This window comes from Lithobates pipiens, unplaced genomic scaffold (assembly GCF_037356315.1).
Source record: "Lithobates pipiens isolate NorthernLeopardFrog02 unplaced genomic scaffold, aLitPip1_a1.2 Scaffold_17, whole genome shotgun sequence".
Taxonomy (NCBI): domain Eukaryota; kingdom Metazoa; phylum Chordata; class Amphibia; order Anura; family Ranidae; genus Lithobates; species Lithobates pipiens.
In genome coordinates, this window is record NW_027507755.1 from 18,430,677 (window position 1) to 18,444,633 (window position 13,957).

The 13,957-nt window shown below is 43.0% G+C and overlaps 1 protein-coding gene across 4 annotated transcripts in view; it reads right to left on the reverse strand.

Moving 5' to 3' along the window:
• The window catches only part of PRSS23 (serine protease 23), a 95,730-nt gene that overhangs the window by 38,056 nt on the left and 43,717 nt on the right, over window positions 1-13,957 (reverse strand). The window contains exon 1 of one of the 4 annotated variants that reach the window (XM_077485026.1): window positions 10,866-10,976. The exons of the other annotated variants lie outside the window; for them this stretch is intronic. Coding sequence (XP_077341152.1) covers window positions 10,866-10,918 — 53 coding nt within the window. The 5' untranslated portion in view covers window positions 10,919-10,976. Of the gene's footprint in view, window positions 1-10,865; window positions 10,977-13,957 lie in introns of those variants that run through there. 4 annotated transcript variants of the gene reach the window in all.

Sequence of the window (13,957 nt, forward strand, 5' to 3'; positions counted from 1 at the left end):
AAACTCAATTTTAGTCATACATTTAGGCCAAAATGTATTCAGCCACATGTCTTTGGTAAAAAAAAAGTCAATAATTGTATATTTATTGGTTTGCGCAAAAGTTGTCACATCTACAAACTAAGGTACATTTTCTGGAATTTACGCAGCTTTTATTTTATGACTGCCTATCTCATTTCTTGAGGTGCTAAAATGGCAGGGCAGTACAAAACCCCCCCAAATGACCCCATTTTGGAAAGTAGACACCCTAAGGAAATTGATAAGAGGCATGTTGAGCCCATTGAATATTTTATTTTTTTGCCGCAAGCGATTGAATAATGACAAAAAAAAAAATTTTTTTTTTTTTTTACACAAAGTTGTCACTAAATGATATATTGCTCACACATGCCATGGTTATATGTGGAATTGTACCCCAAAATACATTCTGCTGCTTCTCCTGAGTACGGGGATACCACATGTGGTCGACTTTTTGGAAGCCTAGCCGCGTACGGGGCCCCGAAAGCCAAGCACCGCCTTCAGGATTTCTAAGGGCATACATATGTCATTTTACTCCTCACTACCTATCACAGTTTTGAAGGCCATAAAATGCCAAGATGGCACAAAACCCCCACAAATGACCCCATTTTAGAAAGTAGACACCCCAAGCTATTTGCTGAGAGGCATGTTGAGTCCATGGAATATTTTATATTTTGCCACAAGTTGCGGGAAAATGACAAACTTTATAAATTTTTCACAAAGTTGTCACTAAATGATATATTGCTTACACATGCTATGGGCATATGTGAAATTACACCCCAAAATAAATTCTGCTGCTTCTCCTGAGTACGGGGATACCACATGTGTGGGATTTTTTGGGAGCCTAGCCGCGTACGGGGCCCCGAAAACCAAGCACCGCCTTCAGGCTTTCTAAGGCCGTAAATTTTTAATTTCACGCCTCACTACCTATTACAGTTTTGAAGGCCATAAAATGCCAAGATGGCACAAAACCCCCACAAATGACCCCATTTTAGAAAGTAGACACCCCAAGCTATTTGCTGAGAGGCATGTTGAGTCCATGGAATATTTTATATTTTGCCGCAAGTTGCGGGAAAATTACAAACTTTTTTTATTTTTTTATTTTTTTTCACAAAGTTGTCACTAAATGATATATTGCTCACGCATGCCATGGGCATATGTGAAATGACACCCCAAAATAAATTCTGCTGCTTCTCCTGAGTACGGGGATACCACATATGTGGGACTTTTTGGGAGCCTAGCTGCGTACGGGGCCCCAAAAGCCAAGAACCGCCTTCAGGCTTTCTAAGGGCGTAAATCTTTGATTTCACGCCTCACTACCTATTACAGTTTTGAAGGCCATAAAATGCCAAGATGGCACAAAACACCCACAAATGACCCCATTTTAGAAAGTAGACACCCCAAGCTATTTGCTGAGAGGCATGTTGAGTCCATGGAATATTTTATATTTTGCCGCAAGTTGCGGGAAATTTACAAACTTTTTTTTTTTTATTTTTTTTTTCACAAAGTTGTCACTAAATGATATATTGCTCATGCATGCCATGGGCATATGTAAAATGACACCCCAAAATAAATTCTGCTGCTTCTCCTGAGTACGGGGATACCACATGTGTGGGATTTTTTGGGAGCCTAGGTGCGTACGGGGCCCCGAAAGCCAAGAACCGCCTTCAGGCTTTCTAAGGGCGTAAATCTTTGATTTCATGCCTCACTACCTATTACAGTTTTGAAGGCCATAAAATGCCAAGATGGCACAAAACCCCCACAAATGACCCCATTTTAGAAAGTAGACACCCCAAGCTATTTGCTGAGAGGCATGTTGAGTCCATGGAATATTTTATATTTTGCCACAAGTTGCGGGAAAATTACAAACTTTTATTTTTTTTTATTTTTTTTTCACAAAGTTGTCACTAAATGATATATTGCTCACACATGCCAGGGACATATGTGAAATGACACCCCAAAATAAATTCTGCTGCTTCTCCTGAGTACGGGGATACCACATGTGTGGGACTTTTTGAGAGCCTAGTCGCGTACGGGGCCCCGAAAACCAAGAACCGCCTTCAGGATTTCTAAGGGTGTAAATTTTGGATTTTACACCTCACTACCTATCACAGTTTTGAAGGCCATAAAATGCCAAAATAGCACAAAACCCCCCAAAATGACCCCATTTTGGAAAGTAGACACCCCAAGCTATTTGCCGAGAGGCATGGTGAGTATTTTGCAGCTCTCATTTGTTTTTGAAAATGAAGAAAAAAAAAAATAATGTATATTTTTTTTCTTTTTTTCAATTTTCAAAACTTTGTGACAAAAATGAAGGTCTGCAAAATACTAACCATACCTCTCGGCAAATAGCTTGGGGTGTCTCCTTTCCAAAATGGGGTCACTTGGGGGGATTTTGTGCTATCTGGGCATTCCATGGCCTCCGAAACTGTGATAGGCAGTGAGGAATGAAATCTAAAATTTACACCCTTAGAAATCCTGAAGGTGGTGCTTGGATTTTGGGGTACCGTACGCGGTTAGGCTCCCAAAAGGTCTCACACTTGTGGTATCCCCGTACTCAGGAGAAGCAACAGAATGTATTTTGGGGTGTAATTTTACATATAACCATGGCATGTTTGAGCAATATATCATTTAATGACAACTTTGTGCAAAAAAAAAAAAAAAAATAATAATAATGTATTTTTTCCACAACTTTTGTCAAAATATAAAATATTCCATGGACTCGACCTGCCTCTCAGCAAATAGCTTGGGGTGTCTACTTTCTAAAATGGGGTCATTTGGGGGGGTTTTGAACTGTCCTGGCATTTTATGCACAACATTTAGAAGCTTATGTCACACATCACCCACTCTTCTAACCACTTGAAGAAAAAGCCCTTTCTGACACTTTTTGTTTACATGAAAAAATATTTTTTTTTGCAAGAAAATTACTTTGAACCCCCAAACATGTAGTGTTTTTTTAAAGCAAAAGCCCTACCGATTAAAATGGTGGGTGTTTCATATTTTTTTTTCACACGGTATTTGCGCGGCGATTTTTCAAACGCATTTTTTGGGGAAAAAACACACTTTTTTTTATTTTAATGCACTAAAAATCACTATATTGCCCAAATGTTTGATGAAATAAAAAATATGATCTTAGGCCGAGTACATGGATACCAAACACGACATGCTTTAAAATTGCGCAGAAACGTGCAGCGGCGACAAACTACGTACATTTTTAAAAGCCTTTAAATGCCTTTACAGGTGACCACTTTAGATTTACGGAGGAGGTCTACTGCTAAAATTAGTACCCTCGATCTGACCTTCGCGGTGATACCTCACATGCATGGTGCAATTGCTGTTTACATATGCCACCAGACCAACGCTTGTGTTCCGCGTTGCGCCTTAGCAGGGGGGGACAGGGGTGGTTTTTTTTTTTTTTTTTTTTTTTATTATTTATTTTGCTTTTTTATTTTTTTTTTAAACTGTTCCTTTCATTTATATATATTTTTTTATGATTTTTATTGTTATCTCAGGGAATATAAATATCCCCTATGATTGCAATAGGTAGTGACAGGTACTCTTTTTTAAAAAAATTAGGGTCTATCAGACCCTAGATCTCTCCTCTGTCCTCAAAGCATCTGACCACACCAAGATCGGTGTGATAAAATGCTTTCCCAATTTCCCAATGGCGCTGTTTACATCCCGCAAAATCTAAGTCATGAAATGCTCGTAGCTTCCGGTGTCTTAGGCCATAGAGATGATTGGAGCCATTCTGGTCTCTGATCAGCTCTATGGTCAGCTGGCGGAACCACCGGCTGCATTCTCAGGTTCCCTGTTGGGACAGGAGAGCCTGAGAAAACCATGGAAGATGGTGCGGGGGGGGGGACATTCCCTCCCACTGCTTGTAAAAGTAGTCTAGAGGCTAATTAGCCACTAGGATTGCTTTTACATAAAAGCCGACCGCTGGCTGAAAAGAATGATACCAAGATGATACCTAAACCTGCAGGCATCATTCTGGTATAAGCACTCAAAGTCCCGCAACATACCAGTATGTTGCTGGAACTGGTTGGGCATATATTGTATTTTTTTTTTCATGCAGCCTGTGGGCTGAACGAAAAAAAAATATTGATCGGTGGGCATGCCCACCATTAGATACCACCCTTCATCCACCCACTTTCTAATGGTGGGCATACATGCACCATTTATATATGCCGAAGCATGGGGGCATCCTCCCGCAAAAGGTAGGAGCAGATCGTTCCTCCACCCCGTATGCCCCCATGCTTCGGCATATATGCTCTTTTTTAACTGTGGTGGTGAAATCACCCCCGACAGTGCTGGAGTCGCGGCTTTATGTATCGTGGGAGCAAACGCTGTTGCTGTCAAGATAAATAAATCCGCTCTGCAGCAGAATGGCGTACCTGCTAAGCAAATGATGGTTAACAATAAAACAAAGTAACATTACAGTATAACAGTAGGACTTACCATACCTGCAAAGCAAATACAAAAAAAATCGCAAAAAATAACACATTTAACACAATCTGTGCCTAAAATATATATATGCCGAAGCATGGGGGCATCCTCCCGCAAAAAAGTTATGCCGCGTACATACATTCAAACTTTTCCACGGGCAAGCCCTCCGTCGGAATTTTGACTGTATGTACGCGGCATTAGGAGCAAAATCGATCCTCCACCCCTTATGCCCCCATGCTTCGGCATATATGCTCTTTTTTAACTGTGGTGGTGAAATCACCTCCGACAGCGCTGGAGTCGTGGCTTTACATATCGTGGGAGCAAACGCTGTTGCTGTCAAGATAAATAAATCCACGCTACAGCTGAATGGCGTACCTGAAAACAAAAAATGGTTAACAATAAAACATTGCAGAATAGAATACAGTACAAAGGAGCAGAACAATAGAGAGAGAATAGAGAGCGAGAGAGAACAATAAAACGACAACTATTTTTGGTTTTTTTATTTTATATTTTTTTTGTTTTTTTTGGTTTTTTTACTTTTTTTTTTTTTTTTTTTTTTAACACTTTTTTTTGTAACTTTAACACTTTTTCTGTTGTAACGGTTCCAGCGGTTTGGGTCTCTCAAAATGTGATGGCATCTTGGGAGACCCTGTGAACGTGTGCCTAGCTTGTGCAATGCTGTACCCTGCGCTAATACTCAACTAGTTCATGGTAGCGTTCAAAACACTCACCCTGACAAAGACCAGGCTGGTCAGGACAGCGGGGACAATAAGAACGGGTGTCACGCCTAAATCCGCGCTTGCTACAGACACGACATCTTTTTTGGGGGGCTCGTTGGGTAGGGGTACTCGGGATGACATAAGAATAATGCCTCTCATGCAGCCGGCTTACTGCATCTGGTAGGGGAAGGTGAGGTGGAGCACCGTCTGGATACAGAAGGGCTCTGACGATATCCTCCTGGAATTTGAGGAAGGATCCAGTCCGTCCTGAAGCTTTGTGTAGTACATAAGCATTCAGTATAGCCAATTGGAATAAATAAACAGACACTTTTTTGTACCAGCGTCTGGACTTACGGGCAACTAGATACGGCGCCAACAACTGGTCATTGAGGTCCACCCCTCCCATGTTAAGGTTATATTTGTGGACACAGAGGGGTTTCTCCACAACACCAGTCGCCGTAGAAATTTGGACCGTCGTGTCTGCATGAAGGGAGGTAAGAACGAAAACATTCTTATTATCCCTCCACTTCATAGCGAGCAAATTATTACTGCGCAAGCAGGCTCTCTCCCCCAGCCTAAGACGGGACTCTACAAGCCGCTGGGGAAAGCCCCGGCGATTAGGTCGCACGGTGCCACATGCTCCAATCTGCTGATCAAACAAGTGACTAAAGAGTGGCACGCTTGTGTAATAATTGTCCACGTACAAGTGGTACCCCTTTCCGAATAAGGGTGACACCAAGTCCCACACTATCTTGCCAGCGCTTCCTATGTAATCAGGGCAGTTCTCCGGCTCTACGTGACTATCTCTTCCCTCATAAACCATGAAACTACGTGTATAGCCTGTGGCCCTGTCACAGAGCTTATACATCTTGACCCCGTATCTGGAACGCTTGTTGGGGACGTATTGTTTGAAGGACAAGCGACCAGAAAATTTAATCAGGGACTCATCAACGCAGACAACTTGATCGGGAGTAAACAAGGCTGCAAAACGTTGGTTGAAGTGGTTTATGAGGGGCCGAATTTTGTAGAGCCGATCATACTCAGGGTCTCCACGAGGACGACAGAGTTCATTGTCGCTGAAGTGCATGAACCGCAAAATCATCTCGTATCGTGCCCTGGACATGGAAGCAGAGAACACGCGCATATGGTGAATTGGGTCAATGGACCAATATGACCGCAACTCACTCTTTTTGGTTATGCCCATGTTGAGGGAGAGGCCCAGAAAGATTTTAAATTCGGAAACCGTAACTGGTTTCCATTGTCTGGCAAGGGCGGACTGGGGAATAGTGGCGATGTGTTGAGCAGCGTACAAATTGGTTTGGTCCACAATAGATCTAAAGAGATCTTCGGTGAAAAACAGTGAGTAAAAGTCAAGTGTCGTAAAATCAACTGTTTCCACGTTAATGCCAGGTTGGCCAGTGAATGGGGGAAGTACGGGTTCTGCAGAAGTGGTGGGCACCCAAATAGGATTGGCGAATTCTGCAGGAAGGGCACTATGGGTACGACGGGCCTGTCTTTGTCTTCTTCTTGGTGGCAGCGGGACACTACTTGTGCTTGCCACCTCGCCAGCTTGAACTGCACTTATGGGACTCGCCACGTCACCACGTGTTACTGCAGTGCTGGATGTAGGTCCAGGGTGTACTAGGCCGCTGGTGCTTGCCAGTTCACCAGAAGGTTGAGCGGCTCTAGTACGTCTCTGCTCCATACGAGTGACCTGCGGTTCCTGCACCTCAACAACAGAATACATACGGGATTGGGCACACCTGTTCTTAACAGCGGCCTCATCTCCGTCGTCAGAGCTATCTGTCATGGAGCCGCTGTCCTCTACAGGATCGTATTCTGAGCCTGAATCTGACAGATGAGTGACGTCCTCTTCACTATCTGTCATGCTCAGAAACGTGTAGGCCTCATCACTAGTGTACCTTCGCTTTGCCATTTTGGGCTCTAAATTTAGGGGTACACTAGTGAGACTCACAGGTAAAAAAGCACCTAGCCTGTCAGCGACTGTTTCAAAACGCTACAAAAAAAACTGTTAGCGATCGCAGGGATCAAGCCTGACTCTGCGAACGCTGCAGTTATGTGTGTTGTGTTTTGTAAGTGACAGTGATCGATCGATACTGCACTTGGGTGGGCTGGGCTGGGCTTGGCGGAGGGGCTAAACGCAGGTGCTAGCGGGTATCTGGGCTGATCCCGCTAACAATGCGTTTTGGGAAACCTAAAATGCTGGCAACGCTAATATATATCTGATCAGATACTATATTACTAAGGGAGGTGTATGCTTTGCGCGTGGGTGTTAGCGGTACTGGCACTAACCTGACGCTGGGGCGACGCAGGCCTTATCTGACCCTAAAAAACTTATATCACCCGCCGGGTGATCAGGGGGTTAAACCTTTATTAGGTAATAAATGGCGGGTGCCCTGAAACAAAAAAATATAACTAACCAACCAGCGTCACCTGTAACAGTTATATGGTGATCACTGGTGAAAGGGTTAACTGGGGGGCAATCAGGGGGCTATGCGGTAGTATATGGGGGTCCCTGACGCTATAAAAAGCTGCGGCGAACCCAAATACTTACCTGCCTATCTAGCGTCACCTGTGACACTAATACAGCGATCAGAAAAAAATCGCTTATTAGTGACACTGGCGACGGGGGGTGATCACGGGGTTAAACCTTTATTGGGGGGGTTAGGGGGGCACCCTAGAGCTAAAGGGGGCTAGCCCTAACTGCCCTAACAGTTATTACAGTCACAAATGACACCAATGCAAAAAAAAAAAAAAAAAAAAAAAAAAAAAAAAAAATGCACTTGGTGTCACTGTGACTGGGGGGGGCAGGGGTGATTGGGGGGTGATCAGGGGGGTGAAAAGTGTGCCTGGCGTGTTCTACTGTTAGTGTAGTGTTAGGTGCAACTCACCGATCCGCTCTCCTCGGTGCCGGAACGAAAAAGACCGACACGAGGAGAGAATACATCACTTCCTCTCCTGTGTTTACATTACAGGAGAGGAAGTGATGTCACGGGGGATTTTCATTCGTCGGGAGCGATCGCGAGGGGGTGGCCATGAATGAATGGCCGTCCCCTCGTCCGGGATCGCTCCCGAACGAAAACCGACCGCCGCAGGCACCGGGCGGGGGCCCGATCGGGCCCCCGACCCGCGGGAGGCAAATCACGTACATGTACGTGCTTATGCCTGCCCGTGCCATTCTGCCGACGTACATCGGCGTTAGGCGGTCGGCAAGTGGTTAATGGGGGACTGTATTTCTGCGGCCATTACAACTTGGGAGGAGGTAAGGGGCTTTTTCTTGTGTGGGGGGGCGGCTTTTTTGCCACCCCCCGCAAACTGCCACCCTAGGCTGGGCCTTGTCGGCCTAGGCCAAGGAACAGCGCTGCCTACAACATGAACCGCCACTGGACATGATCATCATAAAATTATATTACATCCTGTACACAGAACACCATACATACACCTCTAACATGATCGCCCACCAACATGACCATAATACAATTATATTATACGCTATATATATAGAACATTACACTTCCAACATGACTGATCATTGGATGTGACCTTAATACAATTCTATTACACTCTATACAGACATAGAATGCTACACTCCCCAACATGGTTGCCCACTGAACATGATCATAATCCAATTATATAATGCCATACACATAGAATACTACATCTCCAATATAACTGACCACTCAACGTGATTATAATTCTATTGCATTACACTCTACGCAGAGAGCAAACACTACACCTCCAACATGACTGGCCACTGGACATGATCATAATAAAATGATATTACATTGCATACACAGAGCTCTACACCTCCAATATAACCAACCACTGGACATGATCATAATACAATTTGTATATACCGGTACTATATACAGTACATACAAAACTACACCCCCAACATGCTTTACCATTGGACTTCAGAACTCCAGCCAGATTCCGTAGGATGCCAGGATTTAGTTAAAATCTCTGAATGGTCCTGCAAAATCTACGACAGTTGGGAGGCATGCAACATATCCAGTATGGACATGATCATAATACAATTCTTATACACTCCATGTACATAGAACACAACACCTCCAGCATGATCACCCACCGAACATGGCCATAATCCAATTCTGTAATGCCATAAAAATAGAATACTACATTTCCAATATAACCAACCATTCAACATGATTATATTTCTATTTTATTACACTCCATACAGATAACAAACACTATACCTCCAACACGACTGGCCACTGTACATGATCGTAATACAATTCTATTACATTCTATACATAGAACGGTACACCTCCAGCAAGACCAACCACTGGACATGATAATAATACAATTCTTTATAGCAAATACATAGAACATTACACTTCCAACATGACTGATCAAAGGATGTGACAATAATGCAATTCCATTACACTCTATACAGACATAGAATGCTACACCCCCAACATAGTCGCCCACTAAACATGACCATAATTCAATTATATAATGCCATACACAACACATAGAATACTACATTTCCAATATAACCGACCACTCAAAAAGATTATAATTCAATTTTTTTATGCTCTATACAGATAGTAAACACTACACCTCCAACATGACTGACGACTGGACATGATCGTAATCAAATTCTATTACATTGCATACACAGAGCTATACACCTCCAACATGACCAATGACTGGACATGATAATAATACAATTTTATTATACTCTATACAGTACATAGAACACTACACCTCCAACATGTTTTGGCATTGGACTTCAGAACTCCAGCCTGAATCTGCAGGATGCCAGTATTAAGTTAAAATCTCGGAATGGTTCTGCGGAATCAAGGACAGTTGGGAGGTATGCTACATCTCCAAAATGGACATGATTATAATACAATTCTTATACTCCATGTACATAGAACACCACACCTCCAGCATGATCACCCACCGAACATGGTCATAATCCAATTTTATAATGCCATAAACATAGAATACTAAATCCCCGATATAACTGACCATTCAACATGATTATAGGACAGTTGGGAGATACGCTACATCTCCAACATGGACATGTTCATAATACAATTCTATCACACTCTATACATAGAATACTACACCCCCAACATGACCAACTACTGGATCACTGGACATTCAGTGATCGGTCAGGTTGGAGGTATAGTGTTCTTTGTATAGAACACTACACCCCCAACCTGATCGATCACTGGACATGATCATAATACAATTCTATTACACTCTATACACAGAACACTACACCTCCAACCTGACCAATCACTGCACATAATCATAATACAATTCTATTACACTATACACACAGAACACAACACCTCCAACCTGACCGATCACTGGATATTATCATAATACAATTCTATTACACTATACACACAGAACACAACACCTCCAACCTGACCGATCACTGGATATTATCATCATACAATTATATTATACTATATACACAAAACACTACACCTCCAACATGACCAACCACTGGATATTATCATACAATTCTATTACACCCTATACAGACATAGAACACTACACCTCCAATACGACTGATCATTGCACATAATCACAATACAATTAATTTCTTTATAATCTGTGAATGGAAATCAATGCACATTACAGTTTATGCAAACAACGTTTGTTAAGATACATTGAACTTACAAAAACCTTTTGCTTAGTTGCACAAGAATATGTTCATAACATTTTGCTGGCATTCTAGTCCGAAAGTGTTTTTTTTTTTTTTTTTGCAGCTAAAGAAGTGAACAATGCTTTAATATGGAACAAAGGTTCTTGGGAAGACAGGTTGAATTGTTAACTAGAAGGTGGAATTACATGCTCCAGGCAGGTATGTGGCTTAGTACACAGGCTCTGAGGTAATGCATTCCTTGTCTCTCCCGGTGAATCATTGGCAAGCCCCCAGCTGACAATCTTATAACCAAAAGGAGACAATGCAAAAAAATTAAATAAATTGAGGATATACAGAAATGTACTATAAACAATACAAAGCTAAATAAAACTTCAATGACATATCCAATGAAGTAGAACTTCCATATATTGACTGAACTTGGGTTCATGCAGACGGGCCCTTGCGTGGGTTTTCTTGCATTTGACGTGTGTTTGAAATATATGTCAAAGGCAGATCCGCAGATTCCTACTGACCCCACTAGAGAAGTTCAGATGACAGTTCAGAGGCTGCTTTTAGGAAGACAGGAGATGATGGATCACAATCAGAAGAAATAACATAAGCATTCATGTGTATAGCATGTGGAGACTGCAGCTTTCCAGAGGGGAGTATGAGCTATACCCCTAAGCGGCAATATGTTTTATTGCCATTTCAGGGACTGTGATTAAATCTATAGACATACTGTAAATATCCTGCTGTTTTCCCATTTCCGTGTTCTTTAGGCCTCATTCAAATTAACGCTGAGGTGCTGTGGACAGGCAGCCCATGTAGGGGCTCATTTTCCCATACAAAGCCTTCTGAAGATAGATCCACAATTGATCGCTCTTAAAGTGGTTCTAAAGGCAGAAGGTTTTTTACCTTAATGCATTATATGCATTAATATAAAAAACCTTCTGTGTGCAGCAGCCCTCCTAATACTTACCTGAGCCCCATCGCGATCTAATGACTCTGCCTCCTGATTGGCTGAGACACAACAGCAGGCTCCATTGGCTTCTGCTGCTGTCAATCAAATCCAGTGAGCCAATGAGGAGAGAGAGGGGATGGGGCAAGCTGCTTGCTTTGGGGGCACTCAACGGGAGGGAGGGGCCAGGAGCTCCGAACAGGAACCCAAGAAGAGGAGGATCTGGGCTGCTCTGTGCAAAACCATTACACAGAGGAGATATTAGTACTAGATGGATTGTTTGTCACTGTCAGCCATCCAGGAGGGACGGTGCCCACTCTCCAATGCAGCCCTGTATGCAGCCGTCTCCCGAGTCACAACTGTGTCTCAACCACGAGGAACGTCCGCGGGAGAAAGTGCTCCCAACTTGTGCGAACTCCAGCGTCTCCACCGCAGGGAACGTGCTCACGAGTCCAGCTTCATAACCACGAGGAACATGCATGACGTCACACGTCGGTGCACACACTGCTACTGCGCATGTGCAATTTTTCGGCGCCATTATCGGCAATTTTTTTCTTTCACCAATGTGCCGAAAACACAATTTTCAGCCAATTTTTTTCGGCAGTTGAAATTTCAGTGCATCCCTAGTAAGTATAACATGTTTGTTGTTTTAAAAAAAAAAAAAACGAGAATTCTGCCCCGGAGGGGTTTACCCCCTTAGTGACCTGCCCATTTTTTGTGATTCGGCATTGCGTTGCTTTAACGGACAATTGCGCAGTCCTGTGACGTTGCACCCAAACAAAATTGACGTTCTTTTTTTCACACATACAGAGCTTTCTTTTGGTGCTATTTGATCACCTCTGCGTTTTTACTTTTTGCGCTATCAACAAAAAAAGATCCACAATTTTGAAAAAAAAAAAAAATATTTTTTACTTTTTGCTATAAAACATACCCCTCCCCCCCCCCCCAAAAAAAATTAAAAAGATCAAATTTATTCATCAATTTAGGCCAATGTGTATTCAGCTACATGTTTTTGGTAAAAAAAATCCCAATAAGCGTAGTCTACAAACTATGGGATAGATTTATGGCATTTTTTTTTTATGTATTTTTTATTGAAGATGATTTGTAGTAGAGAACATAGCCTCTGGGCATTCCCCGGCTAATAAATACAGATAACACAAACTGCTAAATAATACAACTTATCAAATACAAAGAACAAAACATTCCATACACTGCGCTTGGCTGTTCTAATAATTTATTTCAAGGATTAATGAATTACAAGGAGATTCCTGCTCCCTCTCAACCAACAGAGTGTTACATCAGGAGAACATTTACTCATAATTGGATTTATACCCGATCTAATGAAGCGGAAGTCACTGTAAGGCTGGGTTCACACTGCTGCGGGGGGAGATCCGGATGTGATTCGCACCGCAAATCACATCCGATCTCCGTAGCGCTGCGAGTTCAGCCATACAGATAGTATGGCTGAACTCGCAGCGGTCCCGCAGCAAACTCGCACGGGACCCTTTTTTTCATCCGCAACAGAATCGGATCGCATGGGCGTTCACACCATGCGATCCGATTCTTGTGCGAGTCGGCAGATCGCACTGCGATATGCGATCGGATCTGGGGGTGTCATTAACATATCATTGACACTCCCAGCCGTTCGCATAGGGCAGTGTGAACTGCCGGCGGGAGTCGTGCGATGCGGGAAAACGCCGCGGATTCGCGGCGTTCCCGCATCGCAGCGGTGTGAACCCAGCCTAAAGGAGTAAAATTGTATATATATTAGTTTAAACCATAACAGGGGAGAATAGATTCAGTCCATGGACTCCTGATCGCCAGCTGTATAGGCATTTTTATTTTTACTAGTAATGGCGGCGATCAGTGATTTTTTTAGCGGGACTGCGGCAGACAAATCGGACACTAAGCCCTTGTACACACGGTCGGACATTCCGACAACCAAATTGCAAACTGTTGCATACACACGGTCGGACAAAGTTGTCGGAAAATCCGACGTGATGACATTATTTCGTTACGACGGGACTACGTTCACGCTAGTAGCCAATAGCTTTGGTCTAGGAATTTGATCTGAGTATGCGTGGCACTTTGTCCGATCGGAAATTCTCTACACATGATTGGAGTATGTCCGATTGGAGCATTTTGTCGGAAAATTTTACCAACAAGTTG